The sequence below is a fragment of the Schistocerca piceifrons genome, chromosome 11, assembly GCF_021461385.2.
Source record: "Schistocerca piceifrons isolate TAMUIC-IGC-003096 chromosome 11, iqSchPice1.1, whole genome shotgun sequence".
Lineage (NCBI taxonomy): Eukaryota > Metazoa > Arthropoda > Insecta > Orthoptera > Acrididae > Schistocerca > Schistocerca piceifrons.
Window position 1 is genome coordinate 57890179 of NC_060148.1, and position 23121 is coordinate 57913299.

The 23121-nt window shown below is 42.4% G+C and overlaps 1 protein-coding gene across 3 annotated transcripts in view; it reads left to right on the forward strand.

Moving 5' to 3' along the window:
- The window catches only part of LOC124720080 (zinc finger protein ZFP2-like), an 89190-nt gene extending 67032 nt beyond the window's left edge, over positions 1-22158 (forward strand). For all 3 annotated transcript variants that reach the window (XM_047245354.1, XM_047245355.1, XM_047245356.1), the window contains 2 exons: positions 12951-12988; positions 20116-22158. In XM_047245354.1, the coding sequence (XP_047101310.1) occupies positions 12951-12988; positions 20116-22075 (1998 nt within the window). In that variant the 3' untranslated portion in view covers positions 22076-22158. The remainder of the gene's footprint in view (positions 1-12950; positions 12989-20115) is intronic.
- The last annotated feature ends 963 nt before the right edge of the window (positions 22159-23121 follow it).

The window sequence follows — 23121 nt, forward strand, 5'->3', positions numbered from 1 at the left end:
TCTTCTCAATTTATGGAACTTCTGGACATACTTTGTTTGAGCCACATCTCTGACGGAAGTATCATATGTACGTCCATGTCTTGAAATATGTGACAGACTTTGTTATGAAGAGGTGGCAGAGATCGAACATTAGCGTGTGCAGTATGAAGTAGTAGTGACTTTAGGCCGGTGAACAAAGCATACCAGACTGCATTGTGGTAGGGGAGCAAGGTTCCTTGAAGTGAAAGTGGAAGATCTCTCCCGGAGGAGGGAGGTTTTGTGGCAAAGGCCAGCAGGCTTTGCACTGGTCAGTGAATTGTCAACTGAAGACAGGAGGAGAAAGTTACTGAACAAAGCTAGAATAATCTATGCACAGCAATACTGAAAGTGAGATAAACTGAATGAAAGCAGTGTCTTATTATTGGTCCTAGTGATTAGTAACCAGAGTAATATGATGATAAATTATTAAAGTAGAAGTAAGACAGTAAATTATCATCTGAATCAGTCTTATGAGCGTTTTGAAGTAATAGTGAATTAATGAATAGTATTGATGTTAGAGGTATGATAATTCAGCAGAAAATTGGTACTAAAAGTAATCCTAGACAAATAGAGAATAATAAGAGGGGAAACTGTTTTAAGTATAATATTAGTAAAACAAATTGTTTCTTTGCAAAAAAAGACATGAAAGTAAACACACAAAATTAGAGGCAACAAGAGTTGACAAAATTTTTGGGTTCTAAAGTCGAGACAATCGAGCTGACCTGCATTGCAGACTGATTATTCCTATTTTAGGTCTTCACCATTATCCTGCCATCATTTGTCCACACGTTTTGCAGCTGAAATCATGAGATCCTTGCTTATTGTCAAACTAACTACAGGAGTTTCTGGCTCAAAAGCTTCTCAGCTGATGCGGAGTCATTGTAACAGAAAATCTGTTTTTGTCAATGCAAAACTACTACTCTAATAACACTCTGCTGCAGAAAGTATTGTAATTCATTGTCACACAAAAATGACTTGACTGAGAAGCAGGAAAGAAAAATTCTCAGGACAATATTTGGACCAGTTTTCTGTGAATGAATTTGGATAAAGAGACCCTTAGGAGAGATCTGTAGATAGACAGAAACAATAACGGACACCTTTAGATATAGAGGGATGAAATTCTGTGGATGCATCACAGGATGACCGACGACAGGTTCACAAGACAGATCTTTGAGGTAGCAATCACTAGAAAAAAACAGTTCAAAATGGGTCATAGGTATAGAAGAAGTTGGACTGTTACGAGATAACATAATAAATCAAAAAAGAGTCTAGAAAGACTATGAAACATACTTAAATAGCAACACGAGGAAAACGGAAATGGATATAAATATTTGGAAGACCACAAGAGAGACCACAGAGGACATACACCATGTGATCAAAAGTATCCAGACACCTGGTTGAAAATGGCTTAAAAGTTCGTGGCGCCTTCCATCGGTAATCCAGGAATTGAATATGGTGTTGTTCCATCCTTATCATTGGTGACAGCTTCCACTCTTGCAAGCATATGTTCAACAAGGTGCTGGATGTTTCTTGGGGAATGGCAGCCCATTCTTAAGAGTGTTGCACTGAGGAGAGGTATCGATGTCAGTCGGTGATGCATGGCATGAAGTCAGCGTTCCAAAACATCCCAAAGGTATTCTAAAGGATTCAGGTCAGTTCCCTATGCAGGCCAGTCTGTTACAGGGATGTTATTGTCGTATAACAACTCCACCACACACCATGCGTTATGAACAGGTGCTTGATCATGTTGAAAGATGCAATTGCCATCCCCAAATTGCTCTTCAACGGTGGGAAGCAAGTAGGTGCTTAAAACATCAATGTAGGCCTGTGCTGTGATAGCGCCATGCAAAACAACAAGGGGTGCAAGCCCCCTCCACGAAGAACGTTATGCCACCATAACACCAGAACCACCTCCGAATTTTACTGTTGGCACTACACACACTGGTAGATGATGTTCACCAGGTATTTGCCATACCCACAGCCTGCCATCAACTCACCACATTGTGTACCATAATTCTTGTTTCCACACAACGATTTTCCATTGTTCAATTGTCCAATGTTTTCGCTCCTTACACCAAGCGAGGTGTCATTTTGAATTTACCTGCATCATGTGTGGCTTATGGGCAGGTGCTGGATGGTGAAATATAAGTTTTTTCACCTCCAACCTAACAATCATAATAACTGCAGTGAATAATGTAGTAGTCCGGAATTCCTGTGTAATGGTCTGTATAGATGTCTCTCTGTTACTCATTACAACCCTCTTCAAGTGTCGACAGTTTCTGTCAGTCACCAAACGAGGTCAGCCTGTACGCTTCTGTGCTGTACATCTCCCTTCACGTTTCCACTTCACTATCACATCGAAAACAGTGGACCTAGGATTGTTTAGGTGTGTGGAAATCTGGCATACACACGACACAAGTGATACCAATCACCTGACCAAGTTCGAAGTCTGTGGGTTCCGCGGAGTGCCGCATTCTGCTCTCTCATAATGTCTAATAACTACAGAGTTTGCTGATATGGAGTACCTGGCAGTAGAAAGCAGCACAATGCACGTAATATGATAAACCTATGTTTTTGGGGGTGTTTGGATATTTTTGATCACATTGTGTATTTAAAGAAATTGGTAAGGATGTAGAAATAAGAAAATTTTAAATTTAGATACGATCTCTTAAATGTTTATGTATGAGATGATGATGATGATGATGATGCTGATTGTCAGTAGACCTTACAGAAGTAATTTGCAATAGCAGCTTCTACTTTTTAATATGCGATGTGTCACATTCTGCAACCCTCGAGACGATATGATTTGTAGAACACAATGTGTGGATCTAAGAATGAATGAAAAAGTGAACCAATGAATGAATAACCTTCACACCCTCTTTCTGGCCAGGATATAGGCTACAGTGTGATTTCACGCTGAAAGAGAAATCAAATATACAAAGAAAATAAAAAAATTAAGAAATGCTTTCAGCACATGAAAACAGACTAAGATTACCCTATCCTACTGAAAGGGAAGTGATAGCTGTGTAACCAGAACCTGTGTAGGTTCCAAAAGGCTATATCCTGGACACAAAGATATAAATGCAGGATAAATTTATGTTTAGATGTATCGCTATAAAGCTTTTATTTCCAGAAGAACCATTAAATTTATCAAGAGTACATCTTCTATACAGCTGAAAGGAAGGGGAAACTACAGCCGTAATTTTTCCCGAGGTCTTGAAGCTTTACTGTATGGTTAAATGATCGTGGCGTCCTCTTGGGTAACATATTCCGGCGGTAAAATTGTCCCCCATTCGGATCTCGAGGCAGGGACTACTCGAGGGCATTGTTATCAGGAGAAGAAAACTGGCGTTCTACGGATCGGAGTGTGGAATGTCAGATCCCTTAATCGGGTAGGTAGATTAGAAAATTTAAAAAGGGAAATGGATAGATTAAACTAAGATATAGTGGGAATTAGTGCAGTTCGGTGGCAGGAGGAACATGACTTTTGGTCAGGTGAATACAGGGTTATAAACACAACATCAAATAGGGGTAATGCAGGAGTAGGTTTAATAATGAATAAAAAAATAGTGCGGGTAAGCTGCTACAAACAGCATAGTGAACACATTATTGTGGCCAAGATAGACATGAAGCCCATGCCTACTACAGTAGTAAAAGTTTATATGCCAACTAGCTCTGCAGACGATGAAGACATTGAAGAAATGTATGATGAGATAAAAGAAATGATTCAAGTAGTGAAGGGAGACGAAAGTTTAATAGTCATGGGTGACTGGAATTCGAGAGTAGGAAAAGGGAGAGAAGGAAATATAGTAGGTGAATATGGATTGGGGCTAAGAAATGAAAGAGGCAGCCGTCTGGTAGAGTTCTGCACAGAGCATAAATTAATCATAGCTACCACTTGGTTCAAGCATCATGAAAGAATGTTGTATACATGGAAGAATCCTGGAGATACTCGAAGGTATCAGATAGAGCATATAATGGTAAGACAGAGATTAGGAACCAGGTTTTAAACTGTAGGACATTTCCAGGGGCAGATGTGGACTCTGACCACAATCTATTAGTTATGAACTGTAGATTAAAACTGAAGAAACTGCAAAAACTTGGGAATTTAAGGAGATGGGACCTGGATAAACTGAAACAACCAGAGGCTGTACAGAGTTTAATAAGTCACAGCTTCAAAATACTAAAGTGAATTCCTTACAGATGAATGGAAAAACTGGTAGAAGTTGCCTTTGGCGAAGATCAATTTGGATTCCGCAGAAATGTTGGAACACCTGAGGCAATACTGACCCTACGACTAATCTTAGAAAATAGATTAAGGAAAGGCAAACCTACATTTCTAGCATTTGTAGACTTAGAGAAAGCTTTTGACAATGTTGATTGGAATACTTTCTTTCAAATTCTGAAGGTGGTAGGGATAATATACAGGGAGCGAAGGGCTATTAACGATTTGTACAGAAACCAGATGGCAGTTATGAGTCGAGGGGCATGAAAGGGAAGCAGCGGTAGGGAAGGGAGTGAGACAGGGTTGTAGCCTCTCCCCGATGTTATTCAATCTGTATATTGAGCAAGTAGTAAAGGAAATAAAAGAAAAATTCGGAGTAGGTATTAAAATCCATGGAGAAGAAATAAAAACGTTGAGGTTTGCCGATGACATTGTAATTCTGTCAGAGACAACAAAACGTGGAAGGGCAGGTGAACGGAAGGGATAGTGCCTTGAAAGGACGATATGATGAACATCAACAAAAGCAAAACGAGGATAATGGAATTTAGTCGAATTAAGTCGGGTGATGCTGAGGGAATTAGATTAGGAAATGAGACACTTAAAGTAGTAAAGGAGTTTTGCTATTTGGGGATCAAAATAACTGATGATGGTCGAAGTAGAGAGGATATGAAATGTAGACTGGCAATGGCAAAGAAAACGTTTCTGAAGAAGAGAAATTTGTTAACATAGAGTAAATATGTATGTGTCAGGAAATCGTTCCTGAAAGTATTTGTATGGAGTGTAGCCATGTATGGAAGTGAAACGTGGACGATAAACAGTTTGGACAAAAAGAGAATAGAAGCTTTCGAAATGTGGTTCTACAGAAGAATGCTGAATATTAGATGGGTAGATCACATAACTAATGAGGAGGTATTGAATAGAATTGGGGAGAACAGGAGTTTGTGGCACAACTTGACTAGAAGAAGGGACCGGTTGGTAGGACGTGTTCTGAGGCATCAAGGGATCATAAATTTAGCATTGGAGGGCAGCGTGGAGGGTAAATATCATAGAGGGAGACCAAAAGATGAATACACTAAGCAGATTCAGAAGGATGTAGGTTGCAGTAAGTACTGGGAGATGAAGCAGCTTGCACAGGATAGAGTAGGGATGGAGAGCTGCATCAAAGCAGCCTCAGGACTGAAGATGACGACGACGACATGCATGCATGTATGTGGTATGTTTCACAATTTGGTGTAAGTTCAATGTTTCCATTCACCTTTGACAAACATTCAGTGTCCCCTCCACTGGACACGCAACAGACATCGAGGCAATCGACTTGTCTCATACTTATTGAAGCACATTTGGAGATCTTGTGCTCAAAGGTGTTTTTTTAGTGAACCTTAAGTCGTTGCATGGCAAGACAAATGGATGGAGCCTTCCACAAACCCCGACAAAATGACATACTGCAAGATCAGACAAATTTCAAGGTCAGCAGCTGAATGTGAGACGTGTATGCCCCTTATGGCTGATACCTCAATAAGGCAGCTTATTGTTACGAAGTGCTCTTTCATGCAGGTGGCAGTGTGGTGATGCTCCATCCTGTTGAAAAATGGTTTTTTTTTCCTCTGGATAGTTTCCTTTGCATCTATCTCGAAACCTTTTGTTATTTCTATTTATGTCTACATTTCATGTGTTGCAACATTCCTTGCTGTACTGATCATATTCTTTATTAATATCATGGAAGTCTTGCTTCATTAAATTACATAATTTGAATAACAAATCATGACCACCACCAAGAAATGGTTTCTGTTTACAATTCACAATATATTACTTTTATCTTTGTTATTACTCATTTTCAGTGCAGTTGTTACTTTTTAAAAGACAATTGACTGATTTAGTTACCTTAATTCAACTTGCTGTCAGAGATGACTCAGTCTTTACTGTTAATATGAAATAGTTTGTTTAATCCGACACGTTTCTCATTAGGTGTCATCTCTGGGTTTGATGACTGAATTTTTGGATTATCCATGATGTTAAAGGTCTTCTGCTAGGCTCCAGTAACAGACTTGTTTTACTGCTATTGTAGTTGTCCACATTCTGATTGCTTCTTCATATGTATTCATTGTATACTGGCTCTTCATAATTCGGCACGTGAATTTATCTGCAGTTGTATTAACCCCTCCACTCCTATGAAATGTATGAAAGCACATTCATTCATTTGAAGAGGACACCATCCTCATGTTGACCTTGTTGTTTATTTCCTATTTATATAATATATGAATATTTGTCATTTATATGCCTATAAAATAACAGCACTTCATGTAATAAATCCTATCGCTTTCATGTCATGCTGTACCCATTAGTTTCCTCTGTGGATGAAACTGATGTGACATTTAACGAATTTGGTGTTCCATGCAGTGAGCTATCTCAAGAGAATGGCATAATATTCAATGCTGCCATTGTGAAAAAATACATTTAATAGCAGTTCAGATAGAAATGTTTTCAGTTCATTTCTTTACCAGTTTCATCAATAAAAATCGGACGATTTTTTTACGTTTTTCTCTGGTACTTCGCCTTACTGTATGTGCATGGCACGTTAAAGATGTTTCAGGCTTTAAATTTTGAAGTATCAAGTAGGAAATTTGATTTCAAATGAATCAATGTTTTTATAGTTATTTACACAGCTGAAACTCAAGTGCTGAAATGAAGTGTTAATTTTACTTATAATTTCTTCGGTAACTGGTACAGTTATGTAGTCTCTCTTTGATAATACTGCCCCCAGGGGCTCAGCATTCATTTGCTGAGTACAGGCTTGGCGACCCCGGGGTCCTGAGCTGGGGACTGGTCAGTGCCGCCAGTCTCCTGTGACCCTAACCCCCGGACATGCTTCAGCGACCACCGTATGGCGCGGCGGTGGAATGTTGTGTGCTGCGGGGAATGGTAATCTTGGCTTGACCGCCTGGATTGCGAGGAAGGCCAACCTCTATAAAAACCCCTCAATCTTCCGGTGTGCTCCGCACCTATGAGATGCATGGCTGTTGAGGTGGAACAGTCGCAAGCGGGCAACCTCTGGGGCACCTGCCGCACCCCAGTTGTATAAGGCTTACTCAGGCACGCGGGGCTCTGTCTGAGCGGACCTTTAGTTCCCTAGCTGCTTGTGGGACCGCAATGGACCCTTCGACCTCTACATTTCCCCCTACCAGTGGCTTGGGTGGGCCACTGGTAGGAAAACACACCCCATCGAAGAAGCAACTTCGTGCTGCGAGTCCTCCAGCGCCTAGTGTTGATCGAGGTTTATCAGACTGTCGTAACAGAGCACATGCTGATAATCAGAATGTGTTTTTGATTATTAAACGACGAAGGGTAGCTTTGAGAGGGTTTCTCCCTTTTACATCCACAAGGGTCTTGAGGGAATTGCAGGAACACTTAAATCTGTGAAGCGACTGCGCAATGGGACTCTGTTAGTCGAGACATCTAGTTCCCGTCAAGTCGCTTCTCTTCGGAAAGCAACCTGTCTCGGTGAGTACGCTATCGAGACCGAGCTCCACTCCACTCTGAACTATAGTAAGGGTGTTGTGACATGTAGGGACTTGGTGGATATCCCCACAGATGAGTTAAAATCTGAATGGGCTGATGAAGGTATTGTTGACGTGCAGCATATTATGAAAAGAGTCGATGGGGACCTAGTCAAATCCGACTCGTTTATTCTCACGTTCAGTTGCCCACGACTCCCAGAGCATGTTAAAGCGGGGTTCTTACGTTTGCCAGTAAGGCCATATTTCCCCAACCCAATGTGCTGTTTTACGTGTCAGCGCTTTGGGCATACTACGTTGGGGTGCAATGGGATAGCTACTTGTGGTAAATGTGGTCAGCCTGCCCATGAAGGAGCTGATTGTTCATCGCCTGTGAAGTGCGTGAATTGCTCTGGGAGTCACCCTGTCTGGAGCCGGGTCTGCCCCATCTATCTCGACGAACGGAAGGTACAGGAGATTAAAACATCTAAGCGCATCCCCTATGGTGAGGCCAAGAAGCTCTTTAAGGCCATGCAACGTCCTGTGTTTACTACATCTTTCGCTTCCTCTCTGAAAAAACCGGTACAACTGGCCATTGTTACTACGCAAACGGAGGTTGCTAATGATAGCACTAATACCTGCGTTTGCCAGTGCACTTGTGCTGCTGCAGTCGTTTTGCAACCTGCGGCTCTCCCCGCAACGTCGGACAAGGCTGTGGTTGCTGACATTGGGGTACTTCCTCCCTCTCCCCATATGGGGCCTGCCCAGGCGAGTAATGCTCCACCTGTTGACAAGGCTCTGCATTCTAAGCTCCCCAAGACAAAGACGCCGAAGCTGAAGGTTTTGCCACCTGAGGAGACTAGTCAGGGTCGGTTCGATGACGAGGCCATCGCACTGACATCTCCCAGTGGGTCGTCATCGGAGCTGATGGGCATTGACGTCGACTGGGGGCGATCTTCTCGCCCCAGGAATAAATCTCTGGCCAGTACGGGCTCTCCTCCAAAGCACAGAGGCAGGGTGAGAGTTCAGCCTCCCTGATCACTGGCTCCCATATTACAGTGGAACCTGAGTGGGTTCAGTACGCATGTGGCCGAATTACAACTCCTTGTACGAGAGTGCCCTTTGTGCTTATGTCTCCAAGAGACACATTTTCAGATCACTGATGCTCATTCTTTATGGGGCTATACCGTCTATCGGAAAGATGATCTGACGGGGGAAAGGGCAAAGGGTGCTGTTGCGGTTTTTGTGTGTGACATGCACCCCTCATCTGAGCTCCCTCTCGTTACAGACTTGCAAGCAGTTGCAGTTGACCTTCTTGTGGGTCGGAGGCTCACAGTCTGTTCACTTTACTTACCACCTCAGGATGCGATAGACTCTGAGGCTCTCGCAGACCTTATTAGCCAACTCCCCCACCCATTTCTTCTTCTGGGGGACTTCAATGCTCATAATGTCTTATGGGGCTCTTCGACTTATTGCCCCAGGGGTCGCATTCTGGAAAGCCTCATGATGTCTGAAGAACTGTGCATCCTCAACTCTGGTGCTCCCACTCATTTCTGCACTGCTTCTGGGTCGTCATCAGCTATTGACCTTTCCTTTCGCTTTCCAGCACTCGCGGATTCTGCTCTGTGGGAGGTTGCTGCTGACCTCCATTCTAGTGACCACTTCCCCCTTTGGATTCGCCTCCTGGATGAGGCTATGGCATTACCAGTGCCGCCCCGGTGGCATCTCTGCTGAGCTGACTGGACACTTTTCAGCCAACTGGCTGTTTTGGAACACCGTGCCAGCGTCCACGAATGGGTAGACCATGTTACAGCCGTGATCTCCCATGCTGCTGAATTGTCAATCCCACAGTCATCCAGTCATCCCAAGAGGCGTCCTGTCCCTTGGTGGACCACTGAGTGCCGCTCAGCCATCCGAGCCCGCTGTGCAGCTCTGCGCCGCTTCAAGTACCGTCCCTCAGCTGACAATCTTGTGGCCTTTCGGGTGGCAAGGGCCAAAGCGCGGCGCGTGATTAAAGAGAGCAAACGACGGTCATGGCAATCGTTCTTGAACTCCATCTCCCGCTCCACTAATTCTACGAAAGTATGGGAAGCCATCAGGAGGATTTCCGGGAAAGGCAGCCAACTACCTGTCACGGCATTGCTGCATCAGGGAAGTCTTCTCACGGTGCCGAGAGACATTGCCCAGACACTGGCCATGCATTTTGCGGCATCTACCGCCACTATTAACTGTGATCCAGATTTCTGCTGCTACCGCACTGCCATCAAGAGGGGTCACTTGGACTTCCGGTCTCCAAATTCTGAGCCCTACAACTGCCCCTTCACAATGTGGGAACTGGATTCGGCGCTGTCTGTGGCTCATGATACTGCGCCTGGTCATGATCAAATCCGGTACAGCATGCTGCAGCACTCGTTACTGCCTTCCAAGGAAGTTCTCCTGAATTGTTTTAATATGATATGGTTATCCGGCACGTACCCTGACTCGTGGTGGGAGGCGATCTTGATTCCCCTCCTCAAACCAGGGAAGGACCGAACGCATCCCAGTAGTTATCGGAGTATTGCTTTGACGAGCTGTGTTGGGAAGACATTGGAACGCATGGTCAACTGTTGCCTGGTTTGGCTGCTCGAGACCAGGCAGCTCCTTAGCCCCTCTGTGTGGCTTTCGGAGATGTCGTTCAACTATAGATAACTTGACCTTGCTTGAGGCGGCCATCCAGCAGGCCTTCCTGCGTAACCAGCATTGTCTATGTGTATTCTTTGACATTCATAAGGTGTATGACACTACTTGACGCCACCATATCCTCAATCAACTCCATGAGTGGGGCTTTCGTGGCCGTCTCCCCATCTTCAAACTTTCTTTCCCACCGCCTCTTTCGATATAGGGTTGGTAATGTGCTGTCTGATTTGTATGTGCAGGAGAATGGTGTTCCTCAGGGAAGTGTTTTAAGTGTCACCCTCTTTGCCGTTGCCATTAACAGTATCACGTCCACTATCCGGAGTCCTGCCCAATGCTCCTTATTTGTGGATGATTTTGCTGTTTTCTGTTCTTCCTCCAGTCTTGTCACTGCTAGTCGGCAGTTGCAGCTTACGATACAGCGATCAGAGGCATGGACTGCGAAGACGGGTTTTACCTTTTCTGCAAACAAATGTGTGTGTGTTCTTTTTAATCGTTCTCGACGTCTTTTTACCTCCCCTGAATTGCATCTGAGGGACACCGTTCTTCCTTTTAGCAACACTGTGCATTTCCTGGGCCTCACTTTTGATTCCAAGTTGTCATGGTTGCCTCACCTTAAAGACCTCAAGGTGCGGGCCCTGAAGGCACTGAATATTTTGAAGTGTCTGAGCCCATCAGTCCTGGGGAGCAGATCGGGCGCGTCTGCTGCAGTTTTATAGGGCTTTCGTCCGATCTCGTCTTGACTATGGTTGCACCGTGTATGGGTCAGCAAGGCCTTCGTATCTGAAGATTCTTGACACAGTACACCATGAGGGTATCAGGCTGGCCACTGGTGCCTTCCGTACCAGTCCCATCCCCAGCCTATGTGCTGAGGCAGCGGAACCGCCGCTTGCCATCCTGCGGAAACTCCTCATGGTGTGACGGGTGTGTCAATTCCTTGCCTGTCCTACCTCCCCTGCATACCCTACCATTGCCCGACCGCCTATGGAACGTCTCTTTTCCAGTCGTCCCAGGGCAACGAGACCATTTGGGATTCGTGCCAAGCATTTGCTTGAGTCCCTTGGTGTGGAGCGCGTGGCCCCCCAACAACAAGGTTTTACTTGCCTGCCTCCCTGGTTCCTCCAGAGGCCCATCGTCCTTTTAGACTTGTCGGAGTACCTGAGGAGCTGCACTCCTGTGTTTGTTTTTACCTCCTTATTTTATGGTATTTTAAACCAGCATCCCGACCATGTACCAGTATTTACGGATGGCTCTCAACAGGGGACTGTGTTGGTTATGCTGTTGTTTTCCCTGATCGAGTTGTCAAGTTACGGCTTCCTGCGGTGTTTACCATCTTCGATGCCGAATTGTTTGCAATCTTGCGGGCATTGGAGCAGATGAGATGTGTTCCCGGTCTTAAGTTCCTCATCTGTTCTGACTCCCTGAGTGCCCTTCAGACCATGCAACACTTGTACCTAGTGGATACGGTCGTCCAGAACACCCATGATGCCCTACTCCACCTGCAACGGCAGGGGAAGGAGGTTTCCTTCTGCTGGGTGCCGGGGCATGTGGGTATTAGGGGCAACGAACTGGCGGATGTGGCTGCCAAAGATGCATGTTCCCTCCCTCACATTGTTGCATGTGCCGTCCCCCTCCATGCTGTTACCTCCCTCCTGCATTTTCGCGTTCTGTGTCAGTGGGAAGAGGAGTGGCTGGCAGTCGGTGAAAATAATCTGCGTCTGGTCAAGGCCACCATGCGGCCATGGCGTACATCCTACCAGTCATGCAGGCGGGATGAGGTTCTCCTCACTCACCTCCGCATCGGGCACAGTCCCTTAACGCATGGTTTTTTACTCCGGTGGGAGGACCCCCAATCTGCAGTGCTTGTGGCGTCCAGATTACTGTCTGCCACATTTTACTTGACTGTCTTTTATTCTCTGACCAGAGGGCGGTGGTTTCCTTGCCACCGGATTTGCCCTCTATTTTACAAGATGACGTAACGACTGTAGTTAAGGTCTTACGGTTTTGTGTCCTGTCCAATTTGTTGCCTCGGATTTTAGGGAGAGGGTTTTAATGTGCTGCTGGGTGACTGGCTCACCCAGGTTTTAGGTAAGAGGTCTGCCAGTCACGATTACCTCCTTGTTTCCCTTCGGTTTCTGTTCTCTTTTCCTTGTTTCCCTTCCTTTTTAGTGTGTTCCTTCTCCTCTTGTTTTGCCTCTGTATGTGAGGATTTGGAACTGCGTCAGGTCTGTGTCTTTTAGCCATTTTCCTTGTTCGCTGTTCGTCTTAGTTCCTTCACTGCATGTGTTCCTGTTTTTTATGCATTAGGGCGCTGATGACCATGCTCTTTAGTGCCCGTAAACCTCAAACACACACACACACACACACACACACACACACACACACACACACACACACACACACACACACACACACTCACTCTTTGATAATATTATTTCCAAGTATTGTTTGGAAAAATCAGATGTTAGTGGTTGGTAACACAATTTTATTTGTTTACTGTTTCATCAATTTTAAATCTCCAGTAATTCTTTGTAATGTTTCAGGTGGCAGCTTCGTTAAGAAATGCATCTGATAGTTTAAGGTACGTTTTTATTATTCACTGTAGAATTTTTTGAGCAGTATAAATTTTTACTTACTCCATGTGAAAGGAAAACAAACAATAACCCTTAGGGACCAAAATACAGAAGTTATTCTTAAAAAGTTCTATTTTTGGAGTTCTATTTCTTCTATATATTAAACATATATAGTATATACAGACTAGAGCAATATTATGCATGTTATCAGGGAAAACACTACTATATCTACTATTCTGTTGTTGCAGAAGATTAAAAAGTAGCTTTGCAATATAACACCATACATCAGTCCCATTTATAACGTTGGTTTGCAATAACAACACAAATGGCAAAAATGAAAACTAAAACCCTCGCATTAAATACTGTACTGTAAATTGAAAAAATTATATACTTAAATAATTTTCTAATAGTAAAAATCTAGTATGTTGTGCTGTCACAGAGAGGAACAAAAATGCCTGAAAATTGTACTCTTAGATAATTTTCTAATGGCAAACATTCAGCACATTGTGCTGTCACAGAAAGAAACTAAAATGCTTGCTAACATCATGGCCAGCTGTAAGAACTTCTGTAAAACGAATGATCAGGTCAGATGTTGAAGCAAAACTTTCTAAACTGTCCAAGGCATTTAACACTTCATGGTGGGTAGGCAGAATGGTCTTGTCCTCCTCACATTCTTGTGATGTATTTTGCACCTCAGACAGAAATGTTTGTACATCAGGTTCAGTATTTGAAATGTGTTGCAAAATATTCCATTGTCAGGCAAAGTGATATTGTTGTTACCATCTAACTTGCCAACATATTGTCTCCAGGCATTGCTAAAACACTTCTGTAAGTGTTATGAGGAAACTGATGGAACTGATTCCCAGCTTGTATTGCATCCAATGCTATCCAAATTGTTGTTTCCATCTAGTTTTCAAGAATACAGATTGCGCAAGTGGCTTGCGATACAATGTCTTCATAGCAGCAGTAATGCCTTGATTCAAAGGCAGAAGGCAACTTAATGTATTTTAAGTAAAAAGTGAACATTTACATTAGTTAATATTAAAGCAAAAGAAACCATTTATTATTAACTGTCAATCCAAGCTTTCCAATAGTGAGAGTAGGTGCAAAGTAAAGCATTAATTACATGTTCTTGAAACATATCAATTTCTCAGATTTACTGATGACCCAAGAATGTTGTTTATCTATGTCATATGAATTACAGACAAGTACAGCAGTTAAACATTGTTTACTGCTGGCCCTTCCATGCCACATGTCACCTTTTATTTTGTGGGTTTGACTTTACAGGAGTTGTAAAGAAATCGTAGCTTTGTCCGCATTGCTAACAGAAGATACAGCAATCTTTTCTCTCACTTGGTCAAATTCATGCAACCGATGGTTGCCCCTTCTTCATCAATTTTATTCATTTCATTGCCAATCACTGAGCATGAAATTAGGCCTCTCTTTTGGAACTCACCCAGGCAACAAGAATAACAACTGAAGTCTGTTTTGAATGTCTAAATTTTCTGCAGTCTCATTTGTTGTTGACTAAATTATAGTTCCACTCAGATACATTGGAAGTGCACATATAGCTGAACCACTGTAAAAGTTCTGCATCTTCATACATAACTCTGTGAAGTCACTTTGATTTGCACCTGGAACCCAGTGCAGCAGAATTAAGAACTCTTCATTTAAGAAGTGCGGATAATGTAGAGTTTCTGAGTCTAAGCTTTCTGCCAATTGTGCTGTTTTTCAATACACTATGGTCTGCTTCCTGCAGAATTTTTAGTTTCACTTGCTGATCTATGCTGTGTGCTTCCTATTGCATGACAACCCTTTTACTGCTTGGAACTCAATGTTACTAATACTGGCCCTATTTAAAGAATGTAAAAGCACATCTCAACATGGAATGGCACTTGTTGATGGAGTCTAGTTTTTCACACTGTTGGTGTCACAATTTTTTTCCTTGTTGATGGTGATTGTTGAGCAATTTTATGCACAAAGGTCAGCTAGAGAAACATTAGGAAAAAACATTGACAGTTCAGGTCTAATGAAAAATGTAATGATGCAACAGACTAGAAAACAGTTTGCAGTTCATGCCGACTGAAATTTTTTAACCAGTAAAACGTATAATACCATGTACATCATTGCCTGTACCGATATTTTGCTAGTGTTAATGAAATGTTCACCTTAAGTGATTTCATGTTAAGCATGATGTTTGACATGTACATTATTGTTCATTATTATTAAGTAAAAATATTAAAAAGCAGTAGGGTTAGTAACACATTCTATAAAACAGCTGGTTTATGTGTCTTTTCCTTAAGAGTGTACTTCTTTTATACAAAAAAGAAAAGCGCAGGTGAAGTTTCAGCAGCTGTATAGTGCTAACTATTCTAATTGAATGTGACATGGAAGTCATAGAAATTCAATGTGATGGGTAAAAGCTAATGTCCTGCCATGTAGAACAAGTAAGAGGAAAGGGTGAGTGGTATATTTCCAAAAACTAGTCAAGTTTCAGCCCCTTCAGATTAATGAATGTTGGGGTGAACAGGTCTTTGAATACTGTTTCAGCAATGTGAATTGGGAAACATAAGCTTGTTGCATTGACAGTTTACAGGCCACCATCATGATCTTAAATTTCATAACGCAGCTGTAGGCAGCTTTAGTAAGACCATGAAGACTTAATTGGTGAGTCGTCTTTTGCGACTTGTGAGAAGCTACTAACCAAGGACACCTAGAATCACCAATGTCTGCATTTGGGAAATGTAACACAGTACAATTCCCCAAAAGAACTCAATGCACACATTGAAAACTTGGCTGATTTGGGAGCAAAACTGATAGTGATCTATCTGGCCATCACAGTAAAATGAATATTGATCAGTTGTGTTCAAATCATAGGAGGAAAGTACTGTCATCACAGAATTAGAGTGAAATTACAGGGCAAATGTTATCAATAGGTATACAAGGCAGACAGTGTGGATGGAGAATTAAACTTTGTGTTAATAATTTTCCTAGTAATCTTATTCTCTAAAAAAACCATAATACTGAATAGAAGTAAGAGCAAGAGACAAATAACTCCCTGGACTTAATTATCTTTCGCAAGTTAGAGAGAGCTCTAGCTACTTCGAAAGTCAAGAAACTGTGCATAGTGAAATATTCTGGTATACTGTCTGTAGTTCACTATCAGATCTTCCTTTGTGTTCAGTAAAGGTCTTTGTTCCTGGCACAATATGTTCTCATCCCAAATTGTGGCTATGCTTTTCTGGTGTTGGAATTGTAGTATCCACTTGACCTGTTGTATAGGAAGCCTGGGCTCATGAGGTTGCAAAATCATTTTTAGGAAATAATTTAATTCTGCATTTATTGTGTATATCCATGGTAAACATTTACCATTTTTCACAGAGTAAATGCTCACAGATGAGTGTGGCTGCTATGTCTAGATCTACATCTGTTCCTTGAAAAGCACTGTGAAGTAAAAGATTAATATCTATGGTTAGACCTATTTAATATGCATCACACACCCTTCAGCAATGTTTTGAGGCGAGTCACACAGTTGTTTTGAAAGCATCACCTTTATAGCATGATTGGATTTCTGTGGTATCCTAGCAATGGATTCTTTGGTATCATAGCAATGGACTGACTGCTGTACCTACAACTGAACCAATGTGTTGATTCCATTGGTATCTCCACATATAGCTACAATCAAGAATTTATGAGAGTAGTGATAGGACACTGTGTTTCTCATCTATGTGAAATACACTATTTTAATCCTAATGTTTGAAGTTAGTTGGCAATGCTTACACCAGTTCAAAATTCTATCTAGATACAAGCTGACACATTCTTTCAATTTCTTCATAATTGACACAGCTGGTAATTATGTGCCTGTACAATTGTGGATAGTTTTGCCATTTTATCTGTCTTGCCTGTGGAACTGAGTCAACAATAACTAAAATGGTAAGCTGCAGTTAATAAATATATTAAACTCAAGTTCGTCAGGGTTAACATCATGTGTAACTGCTCATGTAATGAGCCTTGACATGATGTCTTAAGTCACAAACATCACAAGCTTTGTTGTGGGATTTCACTTTGTCATTTAAAGGACAAGAACTCCCTGAGAAATAGCAGAAAGCTGCATATGAATCAGGAACATAAGCGTTGCAATTTGCTGTGTCATTCACTTTTGTTGTGGGAAGGTTGTTCCAATGAGGCATCTTGGTATATTCAGTGTTGGAACTTCCACTAGCAAAGTCTTCAAAAACACATTTGATGGTGGCTTGGGGGTTGTGGCAACTGATAATGGTGTTACTTGATGTTCTACACTATCCCAACAGAACAAGGTAGAAAATATTTGAAATCTAAAGCCACCACCACACTCATTGGAGAAAAAACATACAGGAAACAATAACTGTCAGAATAAATGTACTTGAGACTTTCAGAGAATCAGCTACATACACCCTAACCCATGAATCACATGTAGACTCAGCCCCTGATGCAAACTTTGATGCTTTTTTGGTGGAACAACCAAATTCCACAGCAAAAACTCTCAAATTGTCATCTCCCAAATGCCTTGTAGTAATAACACAAAAGCTTATCATTGGTTTAATTACTCCTATACTGCAATGGAACATTCATGGTTTGATAGCACATGTAGAGTAAATGAAACTTTTTAGTTGTAGAAGATCACTGTATTTCACGTGAGTCGCTTCATAAATGTTCCAGTACTCACATACTGTCAGGGCACAGTATCTGACTGGTTGACACTGGGGGGGGGGGGGGGGGTGGGTAAGGGCTGGTGGATGGACAACCTGTTATTTGCTGTGTGTGAGGCATAAGTGAGGGCTGAGATCAGACACTAGCTGTATGAATTCTTAGGGCAGTTATTCAACAATAACAGTAGATTTTGTTTTGACTTGCCAAGATCCTCTTTGCAAGAAGCATTGCTAATATTGTCCTAAAATACACAAATCATTTCATTTGTAGGAGATATTAATGTCAGTAATACGCAGGTGTATTGCCAGCATCTTGTGGTGGGTTGTGAGATAAGCTATGTCTTCTGAATACAAGTGCTAGAATTTATTTCAGCACAGTTACTTATTTTCTCACAACTTATCTCTAAGCCTGCTTCATTATAATTTTAACCCACACACATGGGCATGTCAAAAGGTCATTTAGGTGAGTACCACATAGAGCAAACAGCGGATTGTTTTACCATCTAGTGATATTCAAAAATTGCTTACATCTTGCCAGACCATGATTATTGCAAGGTAGATTCACCACACTGTTGGAGCACTTGTCCTGTTGTGGAAGCAAGTGTCAACTCACAGTATTCACCTCCTGCCAAGCTTGGTGATAGTTCCAATACTGTTCATCTACAGTGAATATTTAGCCCAGAACAGCTGTCTACATAATTTCTTTCATCAGCTGGCTCAACAGAAATGTGAGTAGCAACGAGGAGGATTTATTATTGTTGTGATAGCCCATAAAACTGCTGTATCAGGCAGGAACAAATCTAAACACCAGAGGGGAGAAAAGGAGATAGCTCAGACAGTGTGGATGTAATCCCACAAGAAACCTAGATAAGAATTTTTATTTTCAAATAATGCTACATAACAGCTGAACTAGTAGGAAAATTTCAGCGTTATGTGAGAAAGCAATCTTGCCGCCTCTACTGAACCCAAGGGAAAATGATACATTGCACAATAATTACTGTAATGTCGCCCACACCAACTGTAAGCCAAATTACAAAAAAAGTTCGATCAGCATGTGGCATACCTGGTCTGTAGAATCCAAGAAAATATGCACTCACATCCAGCGTACATGTGAAGGATATTGCTCCACGCTGAGAATGCGAATGGCTTTCCCTAATCCGATAATATGTTGGAAACGTGTAATTGTGGCTGTGTACTCCTTGTATATGTGTTCATGTGTTCATTGGAGTGTTTGGGGAAAGTTAGTGCCTGCCATGTATGCCATCTGTAAGCTTTGAAAGTGGGAGGTGTTTCCAGCCACTTCAAGGGACACCAGGTATCTACTCTTACAATCTGTCCTATGTGGAAGCAACTGTATAAGGAATATACCTACATAGGGCATACACAAAAGATGTGATCATTTTAAATTCAGCATACATTACTGTAGTCAGTGGGATATAATATTCTACAATAATGTGGAGATACTAGACAGAAGCCTATTTTACTGTGAGTTTCTCTTCATGAAAGAAGAAACATGGCGTTAATGACAGAGCGTATAACTGTTCTGTGCAATGTAGTAATTAACTGCAAAGATTTTTATTAATCACAAAGAAAAAACTTTTACGGTAGTCTGATCAAAACTACTTGATAGCTGATGTGTCACTTGCCACTGCAGTGTTGCTACATCCACTATCAGCTACTGCTCGGTTATAGGCAACACACAAACACAGCTGATTTTAAGTGACCTATGACTAAACTGTGGCAGATGACATGTTTTGTCCTTGAATTTAAACTCGTGTCCTAACCTTACCACAACTATGTGATCTGCAGTATACCCAAGAAAACAGTGATCAACAATCTGCAGCACAATTGAGATCATGATTTTGTTCACAGCTTGTAAGGCTAGACATCTATGAGCGAACTCAAGTCAGAAAAAATTCTTAATATGTTTCTTTGCATAGCCATCTTCTGCAGCAAAATTTCAGTTTTCGATGAAAGCAAACTGTAATTTCTCACTGTCATTGGTTACTTGAAACCATAAATCCATCAAAAGCAAAACAATCAGAAGCAGCAATCAGGATAGAATAATATGTGCATGCTCCTATGCACCCACAGCCATATCCACACTCAAATTACCTCATTGGGAAGCTCAAAGATGTCCATTTCCATTGTGATGGAATGGGGTAGCTGCAGGTGGAATTGTTGGACCCAAATATCACGCAGGTAGACCTTTCACCTACTAGCATTACTTGTCACAAAAGACTATGGTAGGATGGACTGTACAAAATTCTATCGTTCAGGCAGAATGTCATTACAATTTTAAATCACTTACATTTACTGAATAAGTTGTATGTGACGCCCATACATTTTTAACTTTCTGTTTATAGTACCTGATTTTGTGGATTGTGAAATACTGTTTTTTTGTATCATGTAAATCAACATTTAACACCTCTTTCCTCCTTTCTCAGTTTAATTCAAAGTGCTGGTGACAGCTGTGACATTTCATATCAAGAAACATTACATCAAGGAGTAGTCGATGACAAGCTGGAGATAGATGCAGAGAAGTCAACAGATTTCAGTATGTCTTATAACTATACCAAAATACGGACTTCACAAGAAGACAGCTTATGTGGCACGAGATTAAGTTGCAGCATCAGGGAAAAGGAATTCCATAAGTTTAACTGTAGTTTCTGCCTACAGAGCTTCCCTTCAAAATACAGACTCATAATGCATGTCTTCATCCACATTGATTGTGTGCAGGCACCTTCATATGTTTGTAAGTCATGTGGTGAGGTATTTCCCACTGATGACTGCCTGAAAGAACATTTGAGAATGAGTGAGGGCGACCAAGCATTATCTGCTGCCAACAGTGAGAAACCTGAATGTGGTGATAACCGTGAAAACAATATCTCCTTGGAGTGTGTACGAGAAGGAATCGTGGAACAGATTGAGAAGAAATCTTCATGCAAGGAAACCAAGAAAACTTTAAAGAAATCCTTTAATGACATACATAATACAGGTAATGTTACGAAAGTTGCAGAGAAACTCGAAAGATGTCATGACGATGGAATTTTATGTAAAAGTGATAATGCTAATGTCCACACTGTGCTAAATGCAAAGAGAAATCACAAATGTGATGTATGTGGTAAATTCTTTACTCTGTTACGTAATCTTAAGACACATAGCTTAATACACTCAACCAAGAGGCCCCACAAATGTGATACTTGTGGCAAATCTTTTAATGTATTGCGTTATCTCAAGAAGCATGTCTTAATACACACTGGTGAGAGACCCTACAAATGTACTTTTTGTGGAAAAAAATTTATTTTTTCTGACCGTCTCAAGGCACACGAATTAATACACACAGAAAAGAGACCCCACGAATGCGATGTTTGTGGAAAATCGTTTACTCGGTCGGGCATTCTCAAGACGCATTTATTAATACACACTGGTAAGAGACCCTACAAATGCACTGTTTGTGGAAAATCTTTTATACAGTCTGGCAATCTCAGGTTACACGAATTAATACACACAGGAAAGAGACCCCACGAATGTGATGTTTGTGGAAAATCGTTTACTCAGTCGGGCCATCTCAAGAATCATTTGTTAATACACACTGGAAAGAGACCCCATGAATGCGGTGTTTGTGGAGAATCATTTACTAAGTTAAGCCACATGAAGAGGCACATTTTCATACACACTCGTACGAGACTGTTCAGATGTACTGTTTGTGGAAAATCTTTTACTCTGCCCGGCAATCTGAAGTTACATAATTTAATACACAAAGTAGAGAGACCCCACGAATGCGATGTTTGTGGAAAATCGTTTACTCAGTCCAGCAATCTCAAGGTACACGAATTAATACACACTGGTAAGAGACCCCACGAATGCGGTGTTCGTGGAAAATCGTTTACTCGGTCGTGCCATCTCAAGAATCACTTGTTAATACACACTGGAAAGAGACCCCACGAATGCGATGTTTGTGGAAAATCGTTTACTCAGTCGTGCCATCTCAAGAATCATTTGTTAATACACACTGGAAAGAGACCCCACGAATGCGGTGTTTGTGGAAAATCTTTCATTAAGTCGAGCAATCTGAAGGTACACGAAGTAATACACACTGGTAAGAGACCCCACGAATGCGGTGTTTGTGGAAAATCGTTTACTCAGTCGAGCAATCTCAAGGTACACGAATTAATACACACTGGAATGAGGCCTCACGAATGTGATGTTTGTGGAAAATCGTTTGTTACGTCGAGCCATATGAAGCAGCATATTTTCATACACACTGGTACGAGACCTTACAGATGTAATGTTTGTGGAAAATCTTTTACTCAGTCTTGCAATCTAATGAGACACGAACTAATACACGCTGGAAAGAGACCTTACAAATGTAGTGTTAAAGGTAAATACACTCCTGCAAATTGAAATAAGAACACCGTGAATTCATTGTCCCAGGAAGGGGAAACTTTATTGACACATTCCTGGGGTCAGATACATCACATGATCACACTGACAGAACCACAGGCACATACACAGGCAACAGAGCATGCACAATGTCGGCACTAGTACAGTGTATATCCACCTTTCGCAGCAATGCAGGCTACTATTCTCCCATGGAGACGATCGTAGAGATGCTGGATGTAGTCCTGTGGATCGGCTTGCCATGCCATTTCCACCTGGCGCCTCAGTTGGACCAGCGTTCGTGCTGGACGTGCAGACCGCGTGAGACGACGCTTCATCCAGTCCCAAACATGCTCAATGGGGGACAGATCCGGAGATCTTGCTGGCGAGGGTAGATGACTTACACCTTCTAGAGCACGTTGGGTGGCACGGGATACATGCGGACGTGCATTGTCCTGTTGGAACAGCAAGTTCCCTTGCCGGTCTAGGAATGGTAGAACGATGGGTTCGATGACGGTTTGGATGTACCGTGCACTATTCAGTGTCCCCTCGACAATCACCAGTGGTGTACGGCCAGTGTAGGAGATCGCTCCCCACACCATGATGCCGGGTGTTGGCCCTGTGTGCCTCGGTCGTATGCAGTCCTGATTGTAGCGCTCACCTGCACGGCGCCAAACACGCATACGACCATCATTGGCACCAAGGCAGAAGCGACTCTCATCGCTGAAGACGACACATCACCATTCGTCCCTCCATTCACGCCTGTTGCGACACCACTGGAGGCGGGCTGCACGATGTTGGGGCGTGAGCGGAAGACGACCTAACGGTGTGCGGGACCGTAGCCCAGCTTCACGGAGGCGGTTGCGAATGGTCCTCGCCGATACCCCAGGAGCAACAGTGTCCCTAATTTGCTGGGAAGTGGCGGTGCGGTCCCCTACGGCACTGCGTAGGATCCTACGGTCTTGGCGTGCATCCGTGCGTCACTGCGGTCCGGTCCCAGGTCGACAGGCACGTGCACCTTCCGCCGACCACTGGCAACAACATCGATGTACTGTGGAGACCTCACGCCC